Source organism: Marmota flaviventris, chromosome 8, assembly GCF_047511675.1.
Source record: "Marmota flaviventris isolate mMarFla1 chromosome 8, mMarFla1.hap1, whole genome shotgun sequence".
NCBI classification, from domain to species: Eukaryota; Metazoa; Chordata; class Mammalia; order Rodentia; family Sciuridae; genus Marmota; species Marmota flaviventris.
Window position 1 is genome coordinate 12,383,353 of NC_092505.1, and position 21,696 is coordinate 12,405,048.

Here is a 21,696-nt window from a genome sequence, read left to right on the forward strand (position 1 = left end):
AAAGTAATTTTGCAGAGAATTAGAACAAAGGTGAATAGGTATATGAGCTGATTTTGTTTATGTTTTAGGAATTAAATTTCAACTATTGCTAATGATAATGCTTCAGTGGCTCAGATTCAACTCTTTTAGGGATAGTTGACTAGATGTCCTGTTTTGAGTTGGTGGTTGAGGATTTTGGGGTGCTAAATCAGGGGCTGGGCATGTTATGAAGTAACCATCCCAGACAGGATTGTCCTGGCTCAGTGGTAGACAAACTAGCATTAAAGGTGCTGTGGAAGATTGACAGCTGAGCAGCACCCAGGCTGCACCCCTTCCTGTCATTTCTATGTGTGATTCTCCAGGGTCCTCCAGCCTGGGTGTTCTACCTCACGTCTTCACTCTGGGCTGAGCAAAGGACTTGGCTAACATACAGTGGCATGCTAGCAGATGTGACCCAAGCAGAGGTCTGAACACATGCTTGTCTGGTTTTTCTCTTACTTGCTGTTCAGTGACTGCCATGAGAATATACCTGGCTGCTCTGCCATAAGGTAAGACATGTGGAGCTGAATTTAGATGTCCCAGACCCGCCATCCCCCAAGGTTGTTCTAGATCAGCCAGTACCCAGCCACCCTCAGACCTGAGTATGAGTCCAACTGAGGCCAGAACTGCTCAGGTGAATGCAGGTTAAGTCCACAACTAGAGCTCCTTGAGAAAATTTAAAGTTCATTATTTAAGCTCCTGAGTTTTGGGGTGGTTTGTCGCACAGCTCTATTGTAGATAACTGATAAAGGGGTTGTCATCATCTAGTTTCATGGCAAAATCGATGATACGGCACTTCACAAACTCATTACTTTTGCTCATCAGATTGTCAGAGCTGTCCAGAAAGGGACTCCAAGACATTTGGAGGTTAGTTGCTTGGGATGATAAGAATATAAGATAAAGGAGATTTTACAGTGGCAAAGATTCTCTGTTTGACCGAACTTTATTCAGGCTCTTGAACCTTCTCCTATGTCCATATGTACACCCCATTGTAGAATGCAGTTTTAGCAATGACCCTGCTAATTGTTCTTGTTGTACTTTAACGGGTATCATTGGATAATCTTTTTCTCTAATAGTCACCCCTTCTCAGCTGAGTCCTGCATTTGGGGGTCAGAGGGCCAGAGTCTAGCTGAAGGTTGGTGGCAGCAGCAGCTTCTATTTTATTATTTTAGATACCAAGGATTGAACCCAGAGGTGCTTAACGACTGAGCCACATCCCCAGCCAAATTTATTTGAGATAAGGTCTAAATTGCTGAGTTTGGCTTTGAACTTGTGAGCCTCCTGAGCCACTGAGATTACAGGCATGTGCTACTGTGCCCCACTGCCTCTATTTTGTCATAGATAAACTCAGCATGTGAAGTGGAGAAGTGGCTGTTCTTCCTTTGTGTCCCTTATCTTCTGTTCTTCATTGACTACTCCAATATGTGGTCACTTAGTACAAAAACACTGGGAAATATTTCTCACCTTCAGGGAGCTTATGAAATGTACATGTCATGTTTTTCAAATTATTAAGGAATCAAACTTGTTCACTTGTTCATCAGTTCATGGAGAACCTCAGACCATATATATTTTAAGATTCTTGACTCTAGGAAAGATGTTTAATTCCATTTTTATACTTTTATAGCGTAATATAGAGCACAGTGCAAATGTATTCCTATAAGTGGATTCTTATTTAATAATATAATAACTATCTTGATTTTATTTTTTTTCTAGATATGCATCATAACGCTCCATATACTTATCTGAGTTAAAGGGACCAGGGAGATGGGAAAAGCAAGAGCTTAAAATAAAGCCGAGAAATACTGTTTGGTCTTGCTCACAAACCATCTTTTTTCACAAGGTTCTGGGAAGCTTCATTGCTCCTGCTGCACCTGAGGTGATTCACCTGAAAATTGAGCTAACAGCTGACTGAATAAAAGGGCTCACCAACATGACAGGCATAATATTTGAGACAAGAGAAGAGTGAAATGTCTCCGTTGTTTCTCCCTGTCTCCTTTCTCACTACTTTTCTTCCCACTTGGAAAATTCTGGAATTTCCATCTTATTTAAAATTATTTATGTAATGATTTCTGGACAACAAGGACCATGATAATTTGTATAATGTAACACTCCTACTTTGATTCCTCATAGAAATAACTGAAGCAGTATTGGGAAGCAGACATTGTCGGTGGAAATTATATTAATGGGCTTTTTTTCAAAAGAACTATTGATTACTTTCTTTTGTATTTAATGCAGATTCTACCCAAACGAAGAAAGATTAGGAATAAATGGGCTGTCGATGCTTCCAGGACTGTTCCACTGGTGACCAGATTGGGGAGATGCTGGTTGGCACATGTGTTCCTAGAGAAGGTGAAGTGTATCCACTAACTTCTCATCCATTGATGGCGATCCACGGCACATCAAAGCGCTGCATTTGGAGACTTCAAGTTCATGCAGGGGGTCACATGAAGCAGAAAGCTGCCAGGGAGGTGAAATGTCTTCTAGATGCATTGAGATTTTCCATTTGATGTAGTGATTGGCAACTTAGAAGAGCAGACTGGGGAAGATTGTCCATGAACTTGACATTATGGATGAACCAAACAGAGAAAAATGCCAAAAACATTCTCAGTGAAGTGCATCACCTGAAGCAGCCCTGTTCATATGGAATTGGGTGACCCTTCTGCTTAAGGTCTAAAAGGAAAATTTTAAGAAAAAATATTGAAGTCAGTGAGAAGAATGCAAAGAGCACGAACCTTCCTTATGAAATATGGACTCTCCACAACAAGGAGCCTCCATATGGATCTGCAGAAAATGCCCAGAAGCCCAGGAGGAGGAAGACCAAGAAGGCTTATTTATAAAACATTTTCCACAAAAAAGAGAACAAATTTAAAATAATCATTTAGTGTTTTCAATAAAACTGCAGAAGATACAAAACAGAAGCATGAGAAATAGGATAAAAAAAACTGGAGAGAATGTAAAACTACAAAGTTAGTTTGATGACATAGGAACAGAGCTAAAATGTGAGAGCTGATTTAAAATCTTCATGAGAAGGATTGAAATGGAGAAACTTTTTTCTATGATGTAATGAATCATAAAGTGGAAGACAACTCTGACCAGCTTTTCCAGAATTCAGAGGAAGAGGATAAATTAAATGCGTTGGAAGAGAAAGAAGAGAATCTGATCCACAGATCCTGGAGAAATCTTGGAAGGGGCCTGTGTGGAACAGCCTCGGACTCTACAGTGAAGCATTAACTTTCAGAAGAAATGAGTCAAAAGTCCCAGAATTTTGAGGAAAAATTAGGTTTGCCTTATAATACTAGACCTCTTTGGGTTTTCATTCACATGAGAATATAACTGAAATACATTTTCAAATACTAGGTGGTTAAAAAATATATACCAACCAGAACACACTCTTCTGAAGCTAACAGAAATTAGAAAAATGCAAATGTAAAATGGGACTATTTTTTAATTAAATATGGTAGCATGTGGCTTTTATGGGGGTGGGATTTGCTGGGGATTGAACCCAGAGCCTTGAGTGAACTAGGTAAGTGCCCTACCACTATTATGTACATGTATGAATATTTCACAATGAATCCCAGTTTTATGAAAACAAAAAGAAATGGTGACTATTGAAAAATTAGGAATATGATTGTCTAAACTATTATTGTAATTATGGTTGAAAAGTCAATTAATAGATCACAAGAAGTTATTTTAAATAAAGTTTTACTAACATAAACATCAAGTGGGAAGTTGATTATGTCACGAAACTGAATATCTTATGGAGGAGAGCAAATAGATGTGAATTTTCTGATATTAACATTTTTTAAATTATAGAGATTGTGAATTTGTTTAATTGTGAGATATAATATTTTATAAAGAATCATGCATGGGATGGATAGTAGGGTTTGGTGATACTCTCCACTTTGGGGAAGAAAGGGGCTGTTCCCAGCCCTCAGCAGCCCGCTTTGTTCTCCCTGATTACAAATCCATTCCTTCGCCCTGGATGTGATCAGCACCCTAACTTTCCTTTCCTTCAAATGACATCTTGTTGCCACCTAAACAGTCTGGCTCCCTTTGCCTGCTTTTGATCATTACACAAACAGAATTAAACTCAAAATATTCTATATTCTATTTTGCTTGTTTTGTTCAATGATTTGTGTCCTCTAATTGTTGATATGACTTCATTTTATAATTTCAGTCCTTTATAGGATTTTATCACCTATTCACATAATTTACTTAGCTGTTCTAATGTTGGTGAGATTTTTTGCTGTTTTTGCTGTTCTTGTGACTTTAAATATTTTAAAAGGTGATGACATAAAATCGAATGCAAGATGTTTGGTTAAAATGTAATTCATGCATCAAAATTAACTGAAGAAAGAAAGAAGCTTAGAATAGGATCTATAAAATGGGATCACAAAAACAAATACAAAAATGAAATAAACCTGAATATGTTGACACTTGTAAAAAGATAAATACTAGAATTGGGTCAGGAACAGTATCTGAGCGTAAGCTATTTATCTCGGGTACTCATAAAACAGAGCAATTCAGTAAGGTCAAGTGTAAAAGGGTAGGAAAAGCCACATTAAAAAAATCAAACAAAATACTGGGAGTTATAGTAATAATATTCAACAATTAGGCTTCAAGGTAAAAAGCATTAAACAGAACAAAGAGAGTCTGTGATCAAAAAGTGTCATCAAATTTTATAATCCAATCTGAAAATTAAATTATAATGAAAAGTTAGTATTTCAAGAACAAATTTAAAATATAATATAGACATCCTCTTTTAGAGTGTTTGACCAATGAAGTAGGAAATAAATAATGGCAAAGGCAATAAATAGCATAACAAACTCAGATAAATTAATTGATATAAAGCTGTTTTTTTCTAAAACACTGAAAATAAAAGACACAGTATATAACTACAGCATTAGATAAATGAGATGTAATTCATAGAGGAGACAGGAAAGATTATATGGATGGCAGAACTTAATGAAGTTAGAAAACAAAAATTAAGCAACACATATATAAAAAAGGAGATATAATGGCAGAGATTGAGACTAAAAATTATAAGTAAATCTTAATTATAACTAAGTTTTAAAATTTCAGTGATGAATGGACATGAGGTAATATGAATAGCAGAAAATAACTTATTAAGAAGAAAAATGTAAATCTGAGCATGTAAACAAATAATCAAGCTAGACATCGAAAGTCTTTGTCAAAAGCTACTTTCTGAAAATACTTTGGGCCCAGAAAAAGGAAATGGGGAGAGCTTTCATTTTGTTGGGAGACAGGTAAAAAAGTAGATCATTGCTGTCCTCTATAAACCATTTTCAGATGTGCAGATAGCTGACATTATTTTAAGAATTAATATCACCCTAATCTGGTTAGAAATTACAAAAAAAAAAGAAAGCCGAATGCCAAAAAAAAAATCTCACTTATAAATATAATTGAAACATTCTCTATAAGGCAAGCTGAATTTCAGAAAAGTTGTTGACGTACATGTCAACAAATTTATTCCAAAATTAGTAGCAAATGTAGGTGAATCTTTTAGTGAAGGGAAGATCTGTTTAAGCCTAATATTGAAGGAAGAAACTGTTAAAAAAATCAATAGCTTTTAAGTGTAGTAACCAATATAATGATACAAACTCAAAGGAGCCAAAAAAGAAAAAAAAATTGCAATTTTTTTTTTTTTTGTGGAGCTAGGAATTGAACCCAGGGGCAGTTAACCATTGAACTACACCCACAGATCCTTTTCATATTTTATTTAACAACAGGGTCTTGCTGAGTTGCTTAGGGCATTGCTAAATTGCTAAGGCTGGCTTTGAATTCATGATCCTCCTGCCTCAGACTCCTAAAAAACTGGGATTACAGGGTTTATAGGCGTGTGCCAGCACACCTGGCCAAGTTTGTAGACTTAAGGTAAAGGACTGTCGTGGATGCTGAAGCAAAGTAAACCGCTTAATGGGATTGGGCACAAGATTGAAATAGTTTATCTAACCAGAAAGCAATGACTATCAGACAATAGACAAAGTAACTCAGCTTCTCTGTGAGCAGAGTATTGCAATTTCGAATCTTGGCCTGCAATCTTGCTGTGGCCAGTTTATTTTGACTTGGTGGAAGTCGAAAGCTGTTGGGAGATTTTGGGGAGAATTTGATATAGTCCAAGAGGGTTCGTAGTCGCAGACACCTTGACTCTGCAGCCTCTTCCCAGGAATTGTTCTGGGGTCTCTCTGATGCATGCTCCTTTTGTCCACACTGAGCTGACCAAATGTGAAAACGAGACTTCTCAACACACGCGCTGAGCGCTCCAGGGAAGTATCCACTCTGGCAAGGGCCAGGGAGCCGGGAGGGAATACAGCAGTCCTGCATTTTCCATGGTCCCACTTTCAGTTAAGCTCACTCACCATGCTCTAAAAATACCAAAGGGGAAATTCCAAGAATGGACAGTAAGTTTTAAATTGCATGCTGTTCTGAATAGTGTCAGGAGTCTCATGTTGTCTGTGTCCTGTCTAGAATGGGAACCATCCCTCTGTTCCACATAACACCATTGTATGTCACCCACCTGTTAGGCACAAAGAGCCATCCAGGTGCTCACATCGGCTCGAGGTGGCACAGTGCCTGAATTCAAGTCACTATTATTGGACTTGGTACTGTCTCCACAGCCTCAGAGTCTGAGGCTGGCAACTTGATATGCCAAAGAAGAAACTGTAAAGTGCTTCCTTCAAGACAAAAGGTGAAAGTTTTCATTAAAAAAAGAAATAATCTGAGCTTTCTAAGATCTAAGGTAAATTGTTAATTTCTTACTGTGCCTAATTTATTAACTTGATTATAGGTGTGTGTGTGTGTGTGTGTGTGTGTGTGTGTGTGTGTGTGTGTCTCAGCTTGGATGACTTCATACTGGAAAGCAGATACCCTTGTTCTTGAAATTTCCTTCACACTAACATCTATGGAAGCATTATTTTTTTCTGGCTTCCCCCCCCCCCCCCAGTGAGCTGTCTTTGCCTTAAGATAAAGGACTGGTTCATTCCCCCCCACCACCATCTGCACTTTTTCATCTTCTTCTCTTATTTCTTGACACCTACCCTGTCCCTCCCCAGGACCTTGATGTGTGCCAGTGGCAGAACAGTTCAGCTGTCTCTTTGTTGCTCTAGTTTCTGCTGAGAACGGTACTCTGAGAGTCTCATCTTCTACCTTGAAGAATTTATCAAAGTGGTTTCCTCAACAAGACAGGAGAAATTCTTTCATTAAGAAGAATCAACTGCTGGCTGTTAGGGTAATCATGGTTCTACTGCTGCATTAGGACTGGTGGGAGTCTTCAAAAAAATGTTTGCATTTGCCTTGGGCTTCCTCCTAGAGGGTTCTACCAATATTTCCTAAGGATATTTGGTTTCTATTACTGTCATTAAAATTACTTTAGCTGAGTTTGACAACCCCTAGTCAAATATTATCCCTGACTTCAGGAATCTTCTTTCAGAACTTCAGTTTCTAAAGCTTTAGAAAGAACACCTTTTGTCTCTGTCACCATGGTGATAATATTGGCCTACCGAGCTAATCTTGGCCGTAGAAAATTTAACCAAGAGACTGAATGCACTTGAATTACAGCTAGTGTGGAATTAAAAGAATTGTGTGGGAATCTTGATTCATATTCATGATCCCAAAATATGAAGCTGTAGCTGTTAAATATTATATGTTTTGGGGCTTTATGTTTCTTAATTTCATGCATTAAGAGGATATATATATATATATATATATATATATATATATATAGAGAGAGAGAGAGAGAGAGAGAGAGAGAGAGAGAGAGAGAGTGTGTGTTAGGAATTTTTCACAACTTTAAGCAAATTGAAAATTTTTATATATTGGGGTAACATCAGAACTGTATCGTGCCTTGTCTTAAATAGGGAAAGGGAAAAGGAAAGGGAAGCATTGTGTATTGAATGTCCCAGGTGTGACTTATTTTACCCTCTTAGAAACACCATTTTGGGTCCTTTTATTATTTCCTTTTATAGAGTAGGAAAGGGCTGAGGGCTGGATGCTCTGCTCCAAGATCTCAGCTAGGTGTGTGGTGGATCTGATTCTCCTTCTAATCTTTACAGTGCACTATGAGATGATTTAGTACATCAGCGGCTTTTGATTGCTTCATCTAAATTGCACACATTACTGAATCATTGGGTTTTCTATGATGGAAATCTGGCAAGGATTTTTCCCAATCTGGAAATTTAGGATTTCTCCAGGAAAAATCCCTCCTTGGTCATACTGAGTCTATTGACTGTTCTTGGTTTAAATGTTCTTTTTTTCTTTTCATTTCTTCCTTAATCATTGAATGGTTTGCTGTACACTTTTTTTTTTTAAAGAAAATACCTTTTTTTTTCTTTTATTCTTTCTAATTTCTAGTCAACATTGTAGCTAAGACATTGACATTCACCATTGGATCCCCATAGCCACAGCACTCTCTTAATTGGAAGAGGGTGAATGTTAATCATTATAATTACTATTATGATATTTTTAGTGCCAAGAGTGCCTAGGAGGCTTTTTAATAAGGAAATCTACCAAATGATGTTAGGAAAAATTTACTCCTTCCCTGTGTGGTTATAATTTAAAGGTGAAAATAAGTACAATGCAGCTAAATGGAATTATTAGTTAGTGTCAAATATCAATTATAACTTTTTAAGCTGCAAATCATGTCTTTCCCCAGAGCCTCATTTAAAGGTGTTTGTAGGAAATTTAAAGTGCAGCCAGCACTATTTCATATAACTTAGAATTTAGTTTTCCAGCTCTAATACTCTTTAGTGTAAGAACAAACCTAACAGGGTTAACCCTTAATTTACTCACCCTTAAGATGTGAACATCATTCCAACTTTAGCAAATGAGAGATCAACATCAAATCTGGGTAGGTGTCTAAAAACTAGGAAGATTTTTCATCTATATTCTCATGGGTTGGATTTTAGTGGCGATTTGAAAGTAAAAACTTTTCACCAGATCCAAGAGCCATGTATTTACTCCCTATCTCCTCAGCTTTTCCTCTGCCTGTACTTACCTGTGAATGACATTTCCAGTTCCTATAAATTACAACAACAACAACAACAAACAAAATTAAATCAGCAATCACCTACCTTAGTGTTGGAAATTCTCTAGAACACCATGCTGATTTAATATCTTTTGGAAGTGTAGAATATTTGTCTTCTCTTACTTAAAAATAATTGGGATGAAGACTGTAATGCTCAATGACAGTTTGCTTTCTTGCAGCGCCTTTTATGTATGAATCATAAAGCATTTTGCAAACCATAACTCAGTTCATTCAGCTCCCAGTGAGGCAGATCCCATTATCCCTGTTTTACAGATGAGGATGAAACAGATCCAGGGACCTTCAATAAGAAGTCTCATGTCAGGTTGTGAGTCAGTGGGAAAGTTGGGGATGGAACTTATGGAACATTTCTTTTTTTTACCCTGAATGTATTAGTTAATTGGCAGAAAAAAATTGTGCATATTTAACATATATCACACAATGTCCTGCAGTATATATGCATTTTGGAATGGTTAAATCTACCTAGTTAGCAAGTGAATTAACTTACAGAGTTGTGATTATTGTGGTGAAAACACCCAGCATCCATTCCCAGAATTCTTCAAGAATGCACTATGTTGTTGCAAATGTATTTAACATGCTGCGCTATAGATCTCCAGTTATGCATCCTGTGGAACTGTGATCATGAATCCTTTGACCAACATCTCACCCCATGCCCAGCTACCTTAACCTGTGGTGTCCGCCATTCTCCTCTCCACTTCCATGAGATCAACAATTTTGGATTCCACATATGAGTTCACATGGTAGAGACTTTCAGCGCCTGAATTATTTCGGAATGTCCTCCATGTTCACGCATATTGTGAAATGACAGGATCTCCTTCTTAAGACTGAAGAGGGTCCCATTGTGCATGTGCACCTCATTTCTTTACCCATTCAATAGTTGGTGGACGCCTAGTTTGATTCCATGCCTTGGCTATTGTGGGGAGCCCTGCAATAATCACAAGGGTACAGATATCTCTGACATACTGATTCAGATATATACCCAGCAGTGGGATTGCTGGATTACATATAGCAGGTGCATTTTTAAATTTTTTGAGGAGAAAAAAAATGAAAAGATCATAAAGCCTAATAGAGCAAACTATATTCCATGCTTTTGTGATTATGTTAAAATGTATCTGGTACACTCAGAAAAATGAGAAATTATATCCCATCTACGTATGATATATCAAAGTGCATAAATGCATTCTCTGTCATATATAACTAATTCAAAACAAATAAAAAATTTAAAAAGTATCCTAATATTATATATAAAACTAAAAAAAAAGAAGTAGGATTCTTTTTATTACTGTGATACCAGTGTGATGTCTCCTTTTTCATCTCTGATTTTATTTATTTGAGTCGTCTCTCTTTTTTTTTCTGGGTTAGTCCAGGGAAATGTTTTTTGATTTTGTTTTTTTTTGTTTGTTTGTTTTGAAATTCCAAGTCTTTATTTAGTTTGTCTTTTCTATTATTTTTCTACTCTTTATTTCTGCTCCAATTTTTCTTATTTCCTATTTTTACTTAATTTGGGCTCAGCTTTTTTTTTTTTTTCTAATTCCTTGAGATACCATATTAACTTGTTTATTTGGGATATTCTTTGTTGCTTTAGATGTCTATTGCCATAATAAATGCATTTTCTATATCTCATAGGTTTTGGAAAGCTGTGTTTCCAGTTTCATTTGTCTTAAAAAAGATTTTAATTTCTTCACTTACCTATTGGTTATTTAGAAGCACATTGTTTAATTTCCATGTTTTTGTGAATTTTCAAGTTTCTCCTGTTATTAATTTCTGGTTTTACATCAATGTCATTAGAACAGACATATTTTGACTTTGATCTTCTTAAATTTAATACTTGTTTTTTGGTCTAACATATCTGACAAACGTTTCACATGTAGGTGAAAAGAATGTGTATTCTGAGGAATGTATATACTGTCAGATGGGATATTCTGTATGCGTCTGATAGTTTAGGTAGTAGTTGGTGTCTAGTGTTTCTTTTGATTTACTTTCTGTCTGGAAGATCTGTCCATTGCTGATATGGCATTGAAGTGCCCTACTATCATTGTATTGCCTTCTGTCTCTCCTTCAGATCTGTTTATACTTGCTTATGAAGCCACAGTCCCATTGAATTAGGCCCCCAACCTTCTGGCCTCATTTAACCTTCTCAAATTTCCTACCTCCAAATATGACAGTCAGATTATGTTTTCAAGCTTTTACATATCTCACGATGGGATTCAGTCTCAACATGAGTTTGGGTGGGGACATTCAACCCATAGCAGATATTCAGAAAAGTAATTTCAAATGACGCAGTATACTATTGCGATATGCCACAATGTACAATTTTAAAAAAAATTTCTATAGAGATCAGTCAGTCAGTTTAATCTCCACCATACTTAAAACATTTGACTTAAAAGAGACTTGCTAAAAGTACTTGGAGAAGGAGGACTTCATGAGATGATGTGACTACATGTTTTGTTAGTGAACTATGTTCCTCTGTCTGTCGAAGGTGAAATGGTTTGGTTACTCAGGGTGACAGATTATCTTGCCAGATTGGACCTGCTGTCTGCACTTTGATGGGGTTCTAGGGAAGGGACACTCCCAGATCAGAGTCTGTGCCTTTGTGTGGCTGAAGAGAATTTGGCTTTGTCAGATCACCCAGAGTTAGCAGGCTCTAGAGGATCCAGTCAGGTTAGCCAAACTTTAAAGACTGATATATAAATTATGGTGCAAATGTAATTCACATTGAAATCATACTGGTATAATCGCATGAGTAATAGGGGCATGATAATTCTAGTAGGCCAATTGAAAAATGAAATGAATATCAGAATTCTATTTGAGCAACCTAGTTGAAAAGTTGGATAATATGAATGGCTTGTTCATTGTGTCTGAAAAAGATGTCTCCTGGGGGCCAATAAGAGCATATGCTTGACCAATTGAACGCCTGCAGGCCTCTGTTTCTGTGAAGCTAACATTGTCTTCCAGGTGTTTCCATTAGTGGGACCACAGTCTTCTAATAATAATTATGCTTTTGTTTGAATGTTGAGATGTGGAAAACAACCTTATCTGAAAACAACCCACTTAGAAGCCAACTCTTCAAAAAAGTTGATTATTTTGAAAAAAATCTACCACATTTCATTCATTTTTGCTCTTATATAGATGTTTATTAATTTCTATTACATATCTGTCTTTTTATTATAATTCCAGATTTGGGGGCAAAGCTGAATTTGGTATTACCACTATTCTTATGTGAATTACATAATATAATCTATCATACTGCAAATTCTTTTTAGATCTTCCTAGTTATTTTCCAATTTTCTTTCTGTGCCCAATTTTGTTCAGCACATTAGATACTTTTGTACCTCTTAGGATAATATCGAAATGTAAAATTATCAGAGACCAAATTTACTGTGGAGCTCACAGTGGATTTCTGAGTAAGGAAAGAAAAGTTGGTGGTTGTGTTGACGTCAAAGTGGAAAAAGGGTAAGGAAGTTAAGCAATGAGATGAGGATGTAATTGGGTATCAGTTCCAGTTGATTCTTTCCTTTGAAGGGTCACTTTATCAACCTTTAGTTCTTTTGTTATTTAGCCAAAGCAATGGCTGGCTCCAGATTCACTCTTGATAGTTCATTACCAAGGACAACTGCAGTCGGAAAAGCTGGGCCCGAGCACAGAGGCATTGTGATTACTCTAAGAAAGCTAACCCTTTACTTTGAACTATGACCTTTACCTATGACCAAGTTGCATTCAGGGAAAAACACATTAACTTAAAACACTAAAGGTGTTTGTGTTCAGTTTGAACCTCACCCTGAATAATGGGAATTCAGTAACTGTGAGAGACACCCGGAGGAATCCAACTATTGGAGTACAAAATTGACACAGCAAGTGAAAGGCAGTCTAGGAATCAGGAACAATTCACTATTCTCACATTACCACTGGTATTAGATAGTCTTTTAACATCAATCTGACTTCTAATTTTTTAATTCATAACAAATTGAAAAGAAATTTCATCTAAAATATAAAACTGCGTAGTCTTCAAAGTACTATTCCTTGAAGATTGGTAAAGTTCATAGAGTTTTTTAAGTAGTTTTGGGGAGCTCTTATGTGCCCCACTACTAGAAGGTCCTGAACACACATAATGACCAGGGAGCTTCATAGTGATTCACTTAGAAATCATACTGGAAGCAGAGATTACCATTGAGTGGCTGAAGCTTCTCAAAAGTATTGAGAATTATCTTCTTTGGCCAGGTTTTATCTATCTATCTATCTATCTATCTATCTATCTATCTATCTATCTATTTTTGGCTAGATTTATTGTATCTGGGACAGCATCCCAGGTATGTGACTGTTACCCCAAGTGGAAGCAACTGCTAAAGTTCTTCCTGCAGGTATTCCTAACTCCTCCCTTCATGGTGTCCCTGGGCAGGGAACTGTCTGTCAACTCTAGTATTTCCAAAAATGTGGGACATAAAATTCAGATTTCCTGACAATAAACTGAAGTCATCTCAGTGATCCCTGGTTCTGGTGTCCTGGCAACATAGGGAATGACAGTAATTTTAAATTCATGGCCTAAACATTATTTTCAGGACCACATCCTTGTCTAAGGCTTTGATACTTCTCCACCAAGAAGCAAATCTTACATCACTTTCCCTTGGGCCTGGTGATACCTTGATACAAAGTATGGCAGAAGGGGTGTTGTGTTAGTTTGGAATCTAGGTTAGAAAAATAATGTTGTTCCTGCCTCCTTTTTTTTAGGATTCTTACTCTTAGAATCAGTCTCTGTGCTGGAGAAGTCCTGGCCACATGGAGAAGCCACAGGAAGAGGGATTCCCACTGGCAGCAAGCATTCACGCCAGACCTGCGAGAAGCCTTTAGGTAATGACAGCATAGCCTTGGTTTTCTCTATCTGTCCTGCTGCAAGGACAGACCTGCTGTGACTGTCCAAATTCCTGAGCTACAGAAGCCATGGAGATAATAAATGGTCCTTTTATGGCACTAAGTTTTCTGGTAATTTACAACACAGGAACTGATAAGCAGAAGAAGAAGCAGCAGGGGATACATGGTATGTGTAAGTGGGTGTGGTTATGTGGTCACATCCTCTGAACTAAAGAATGTTTTAAGATTTTTAAAAGCTTATCCAATCACTTAAAATACCTATTACTTAAATATATATGAAGCTGAACACACACTGTTCAGCCATCTTAGTAAACATTAAGCTATCTTAGTAAACCACTTAAATTTATTAAGTGACCACCATGATATTTATCCTGACAATTTTTGCCATATTTTCACACCAGTTTCACTTTTACTCATATTATACATTTTTATTTAAATTAACTTTCAGGTTTTTTTTTTTTTAAACCAATTCACTTTTGTGTGTGTGTGTGTGTGTCTTCATACATGTACTTAGGGTAATGATGTCTAACTCATTCCACCATCATTCTTACCCCCTGACCCCCTCCTTTCCCCTCTCTTCCCTTTGCCCTATCTAAAGTTCCTCCATTCCTCCCATGCTCCCCTGGCCCACATCACCATTATGCGTCAGCATCCTCATATCAAAGAAAACATTCGGCCTTTGGTTTTGGGGGATTGGCTTGCTTCACTTAGCATTATATTCTCCAACTTCATCCATTTACCTGCAAATGCCATGATTTTATTCTCTTTTAATGCTGAGTAATGTTCCATTGTATATTTATACCAAAGTTTCCTTATCCATTCATGCACTATAGGGCTTCTAGGTTGGTTCCATAATTTAGCTATTGTGAATTGTGCAGCTATAAACATTTTTAATCAAAAAATTTTGATTAAGCATTATTCTATATAAAGATATCTATGAAATTATGGCTTGGATAGCTTGGCCTTCTTTCTTAGTACATGCAGAAATAAATACATGACTATTGAAACTAAAATGGGTTCATCCATCTACTACCTAAAAAGTTTTCCCATTCCACAGTTGGTGCACATTTCATTTTGAAAAATAGCATCCTTTAATTTTGGAAAGAAATACTTGTGATAGCAAATCAACAACATTAAGTTCTTTTAATCCTTTAGTGCTTGGGATGTTAATACTCACCTTTCTTAAGGAAAAAATAGTGTGATTCTCATTGCTTGGAAGAATTTCACAATTCCACCTACAATATGTTTAAAAACTTTCATGCTTTTTTCTTTGGTCATTTTGGAAATGCCTCTGAGAGTCCAAACATCACTCGTTTGACACTCAGATTGAGCACAGGCTATTTGCATGAACTTCTTGGACAGAGACGTGTATGTACCTTTAGGAACTCTGAGTTGGGAATTAGAAAGCCCCTTATTTTTCAAATTAGAAAGTGTTGGAACAGGGCATCTCCATCTAGGTTCCCCTAATAGCAGAGTTGAGAGTTTTTTTGGGGGAAATTTCATTGCAGGAAATTCAGCAAAGGGGTGTGAAACAGAGTAAGGGAAACTTCCACAAGGAAGTGTCATCAAGTTGGCCACCATTGCAAGTATGGGTCCCTTGGGACTTTCTGAAATGAGCCTCAGAACTGTCCACCTGGAGGATGAAAGTCTGATTTGATTCCCTTTGTCCAAGCATGGCCCCACTTCTGGGTGATACATACATGAATTCAGAGCAAGGTAGCACCCGTGAATCACGTGCTGGCATCACAGAAGACCTGCGGGAAGCAAGAAGTATATAGTGGTTCCAAAGGGAGAAAAGCACTGCTTGTACTTCAGGAAGCCACCACTCTGTACCACCAGGAAGCCGGTTTAACCTTGCACAGAGAGTCTACAGTGGGACCCCCGGGATAGTTTGGAAGTGGTGCACAAAATTGTGTGATACCCTGCAAAACCTTCTTTGGGATTTAACTTCTTATTTAAGAATTAATTAAGTCCTCTTTGGGATTTAATTTCTTAATTAATTCCTTAATGAGATGAGAGAATTGCACTAGACAAATTTAAACTCCCAGCTCTGGTAGTCTGAACAGCAGCTTGAGATAGAGCTGAGCTAATGCTGAGCTCCTCATCCGCTGACAGGCAGGTGAGCCCCAGGAGGGCTGTGTTCAAAGGAAACAGCACAGGTCAGCGAGGTGAGAGCAAGAGACCCCGCTGTTTTTCCTGTTTCCACAGAGCTTCTAAGAGCCTTGCCGAGGAGGCCCTGAATAATTCTGAATCAGGGATGGATGATACCCAGCGAATGACTTGGTGCTTCCTCCTTAGGTCCTATACTTTTCTGGTGTCTGGGCCCAAGTGGGTTTACCTCTGTTTGCTTGGAAGACCAGAGCCGGGGCACTAGCCAGTCAGTCACAAGTGGGATTTCCCTCATGAAAGTATCATGACGAAATATCTTGAGGTTCTTACTTCCCTTTTTCGGCACCTCCCTGATTTTGATCCCAACTAAAGGCATATATGAAAAATGAATTTGAAAACAGGTATCGGGAGAGAGAGCATGGGTCCATTTAGGATTTGCCAGCCTTGACCCTCCCCTCTGAGGGTTGATGTTTATACAGGTCATGTCACTGGGGACTGTTATTTTCAAGCTCCAGAGGCAGCAGTTTCTCTGGTTTGCTTGTTTGTTCCCCTTTCTGCTTTCTGCCCTGCAGTTCCCACCAACCCAAGTGATCCAGCTTTTCTTATGATTGATGCTTTTTCATAAAATTTGGAAAATAAATTTTCAGTTGAGTTTTGCGGTGCAAATCACTCAGATTTCAGGTGTTTATCGTATCTCAGTAAGGGTTCTGAATCAACCTAGAGTCTACGTAAAGTTGAATAAAAGAAAAACCAAAACAGGACAACTCAGTCAACATGTACTTAATTTTTAATTAATTAATTAATTAATTAATTAATTAATTAATTAATTTATTGTCACTGGGAATTGAACCCAGGGGTGTTTATTCTTTTGGAACACATTTCCAGCACTTTTTATTTTTTACTCTGAGACAGGATCTTGCTAATTTGCTTAGGGTCTTGCTAAGTTGCTGAGGCTGGTCTTGAACTTTCAGTCTACTGCCTTGGCCTCCTGACTCACTGGGATTACAAGTGGGCACCACCGTGCCCAGTGATATATTTAAGTTTTTAAACAACCATAATACTATACTGTGCTTGAATGTTTGAATTTTCATTTGATATTTCTTAAGATACAATGAATACCTTCAATTTGTGAGGGTGATCAGCCCCCAAAAGTACAGAATGAGCAAAGTTCACTTTGCATTTATTAGTTTGTCCCCCAACTTCACTGTTGCTGCTAAGTGCTAAGGTCAACCTTCTTGCCATCTTTGTGATGAAAAATATCCTCTCTGCATATCCAACCTTCAGCCTCCCACACCTGCTGAACTCATTTTAATTTTGAATGCATGGCCTTGCAAGTGATTGCTCTGATTCAGTTTTGAATGAAAGAATTGCTCATTTCCAGACTGTGATAATTATTGTATAAGAGTTAGATTGTTCTATACAAATGAGAGCAAATTACCCATCAGTGATGAAGATAATGGGTAGTGGTTCTCTGATCTCTTCTCATCTGCTCCCATCACATTCTCTCCTCACTTTATGCTCTGCAGATGAAAGAATAATCTTCACAAGCCTTTTTGCTGAGCTGGAATTTTTGTACTGCATGTAACTATGTAGTGATAGTGGCTGGCTAACTGTATAATTTTTTTCTTACAATTTCGAATGAAAGGGTGATTTATTAATTTCATTTAACCACATTGTCAAATTAGAATTTTGTAGAGTTTCTTTGAGTTTCACATAAAATTCAATAAGTGTTTCTTTACTTTTGCAACTTACAATGAACCCAAATAGAGTTGAAAATGCTTGCATCTGAAAATAGAATTCATGAGAGTATTAGCTAGCTCCCCAAACTCTGTACTGGAGAGTGTGTTTCAGAGAATAGAGATATGAACGATCTTTTTTGGGTCTCAGTAAGCCACACCAATGATTTATTTTGGTAATTAAAATCTAAGGGATCTGCTCAACAGATTGCCTTCTTTAGCACCTGCAAAATGCAGGTTCTCTGGAAAATGGATAGGAGTGAAAAAAATTAGCTCACCACTCAGCTATTCTCTGAAAATTAGTGGTTTACATAGCCATTATAAATAACTGCAAATTCAAATTGTAGCTTCAAGCTATTGATGGCTCTCTGTTCTTGCTTTGTTTATAGTGACATTGCATCTTACTCTAATGGAGTAAAAATTGTTAAATTGTATACGGAATGGAAACACACGCGCACACACACACAAGAAGTGTAAGGACAGCAGTACTTGTAACTTAGTATTCTTTTTATTTTCATTGCTAATCAATTGATGAACCTGGAAAAGAGATGAAAGCTATTTCCCTCATCATATCATCAATGAAGCATTGATTGAGTTTTTAAGAAACAAATTCTTGTTCACACTCCAATGAAGGCATCCCAGCATGTGTAAATAGTTCCATTGTGTGTTGGTGGCTCATAGGCTTTGTTTCATAAACAGCATAACTTTAGTGGGCACTCAATGTCCCTGAACTTCATCTCTTTAATGAGGCAGGACACCTATTCCACAGAGTTGTGGGTAGGACTCAATGAAAGGGGGTATGCAGAGCCTCAGACTTAGCACCTGGAAGAGAGCCATGTGCTTCCTTTCCTCCTGAAGTGGAGGGAAGATATTTTCTAGAATCCTTTGTGTGTAATTTCCAAATTTCAATGGAAGACTTGAATCAAGACAGAGTAATGGCTTATAAAATCTCTACCGTTCTAAGAATGTGACTGTAGATACCAAAGATTCTCCTGTGTAACTCCATGGCGGACTTCACTATTTTGGTATTTGCATAGTTGGGTACACTTCCATCATAACCTCCACATCCTTGGCTGGTAGAAGCTTGTAAACTACTCATCCATTTTAAAGCAAGTAAAGCCAGGTCCTGTGACCAGGGACTCGACCTTCAAACACCAACTGGGACATTGTTAATGGTGGGAAGAGCATAGTCACGACATTGTGGAAAGTAGTCATCTCATTAATTTCACCATCTTCCTGAGAATGCTCTTCAAGTCACTGAGGGCTTGTCCCTGGGAATGACAGTGTAGCCCACAGCACGGCATCCTCTTGTTTAAGGGCATCATTAGCCTCCAATTAGAGGAATGAAGCTTTTGCCAGGGGACTTCTGATGGGTTCTGACATACAGCTGTTTGCTTTGTGGATATTTAAATCATAGCCTACCCGCAGCCCTCAAATATACGTGAATCCATTATTGCACCCCACGTAAGCCAGTTTGCGAAATGAGTCAGATCTTACTTCTGTTTTGAGGTAGAAATATCACTGATCCCTTGAGTGATGTTAAAGAGATTTATTTTTGCCAGAGTCAAAGCGGTTGATTCACCTGGGTACAGGGGAACCAAAGGAAGCAATCATTTTTGGGTTCAGAGCTGACTATGTCGTAGTGAGATGAGATAAAGATGAAAAATACCCCTTGCAGTTTCCCCAGGCATAAAGGGGTAATTAACCATTATAGAAAACTCTTTGCATATCCATTCTTTACAAGCATTGATTAAGTGTCTGTGTCCTCCCACCCTTACCTACCCTTACCCTCCATAGTGATGGCGACCTTGCAGTGTCTTCAGTTTGTCCATGATTAAAATGCATTCTATCTGTAAGTACTCATGTGAAAATAAATATGTTTTGAATATGTTGAGCAAATTGGGAGAAAGACACTATACCCCTTCAAATTAACATTACAATAATTTAAAAATCAACTAAGCCTATTCCACTGGCATATCAATGAGGTCCACGAGTCACTATTATCCACTATTATTAGATTAAAAATCTCAGGAATAAAGCTCATCCAATTTATTTAGAAAGGGTCGAAACTACAAATGCAGTTAATTAGCATCTGATTTTCTTGATTGCATGAACATAAAGGGTGGGTCCTCCTGGTCTCTAGCCTTAACACAAAGGACGGATCCCTCTGCCTTCTAACCTTCCTGTGGACATCTAGTTTTGGTCAGCTTATTAATTTTTTTTCCTTTTTTTAAAATATTTTTTTTAATTTGTTTTAATTAGTTACACATGACAGTACAATGATCTTGACATATCATACATTTGAATCAGATGGGATCATTTTAAAAGCCAGTTTCTGCTTTGGATACAAGTCTTTGTGTCCTGTCCTTTTTCCTGACAGTTCTCGTCATTGTCATCTTGAAATATATTCAAGGAGGCACCTCTCCAATGAGAAGCCCCGTTAGCTATGGAAGAGTGACTGATTAAGTTATGTTTAAAACATATTAAGTGCCAATGACAAACCAAACATAGTGTGGGCTTGTAATTAGCTCTGGTCAGAAGGGAGAGAGTGTGTGATGGTAGCACAGTGGCATGTTTGGTGTCGCAGTCAGATTCACACTCATCATATGCAAGCAAGATGAATGAGACACAAAATGTGGGCAGGGAATGACCAACAGCTTTGAAGCTGTCAACCAACCTTCTTCATCTGGAGTAAGTACAGTGCAGGAGACTTATGATTTAGTTACCAAACTACTAAACTTTCTTTATGAGGGGGAAGGCTTCTCAAGAGACAATTAACTTGTAGATTCACGAGATGTTCTAAAGCAAGTGGGTATGAGCCAAAGAAGTTGGGAGAACAGAGACGGAGCCCCACCCACTAGCAAGGATATATAAAAGCTCAGGAGTCTCAAGGGACATTCACAATTCAGAAGCTAACTTTGGTGAGATACCTGCAGCCATCAAGCATCATGTCCTTCAACTGCTCTACAAGAAATTGCTCTTCCAGGCCAATCGGAGGACTCTGTGCTAACCCGGTGGCCCCAGTCGCCGCTGCTTCAGCCCGTGATGTTGACTGCCTGAGTGGCATCTATTTGCCCAGTTCTTTCCAAACTGGCTCTTGGCTCCTGGACCACTGTCAGGAGTCCAACTGTGAGCCCACAGTTTGCCAGCCGACGTGTTACCAGAGAACTTCTTGCATCTCCAGTCCTGTCCAGGTAACTTGCTCTAGACAAACGACCTGTGTCTCCAATTCCTGCTCAACTCCCTGCAGCCGGCCACTCACCTTTGTGTCCAGTGGCTGTCAGCCTCTGGGAGGCATTTCCAGCGTCTGCCAACCAGTGGGCGGCATCTCTTCTTCCTGCCAACCAGTGGGAGGAGTCTCCACTATCTGCCAACCATCCTGTGGGGTCTCTAGGACGTACCAGCAGTCCTGTGTGTCCAGCTGCCGAAGAACTTGCTGAGTGTGTTCCAGCCAGTGAATGAATCAAGACTCCACGCCCTGCCAGCTGTGTTTCCAGGATCTCCCAGCATGCTGCCCGACCAACTCCATTGCTGACCCCCATGGACTGCTCTTTGCTGGCTGCTCATTTCGGCCCTGTAAATTTTTTCTGGCCAGCACTAAGATTATTTTAAGGGTTGATGCCTGGTGCTGTGGATGCCTCTCCATGTTTCCGGAGGCTTTACCACCCACAGCCCAGTCCTGATGCTTTTGACATGTTTTGACCTTGCTGCTGTATCTCCTGGCTTCTGCTTTCGCATCTTTGAAGAAGGGAGCTTGTCTCACTATATATTTCTCAATAAACTTGCATTAGTTGGCATTGCAAACATTATGTCTCAGCAGAGTTCTTTATTTTAAAGGGTTTTAGTTGACTGTGAATCATCCATTGCTGAATTGGGGCCTGTTTTTTTTTTTTTTTTTTTTCCCCT

The 21,696-nt window shown here is 38.3% G+C and overlaps 1 protein-coding gene across 1 annotated transcript; it reads left to right on the forward strand.

Moving 5' to 3' along the window:
- Positions 1 to 20,738: 20,738 nt before the first annotated feature.
- On the forward strand, positions 20,739 to 21,230 carry Krtap11-1 (keratin associated protein 11-1). Its single transcript, XM_027929025.2, has one exon. It carries the CDS (start codon positions 20,739 to 20,741, stop codon positions 21,228 to 21,230), a length of 492 nt encoding a protein of 163 aa, XP_027784826.1.
- The last annotated feature ends 466 nt before the right edge of the window (positions 21,231 to 21,696 follow it).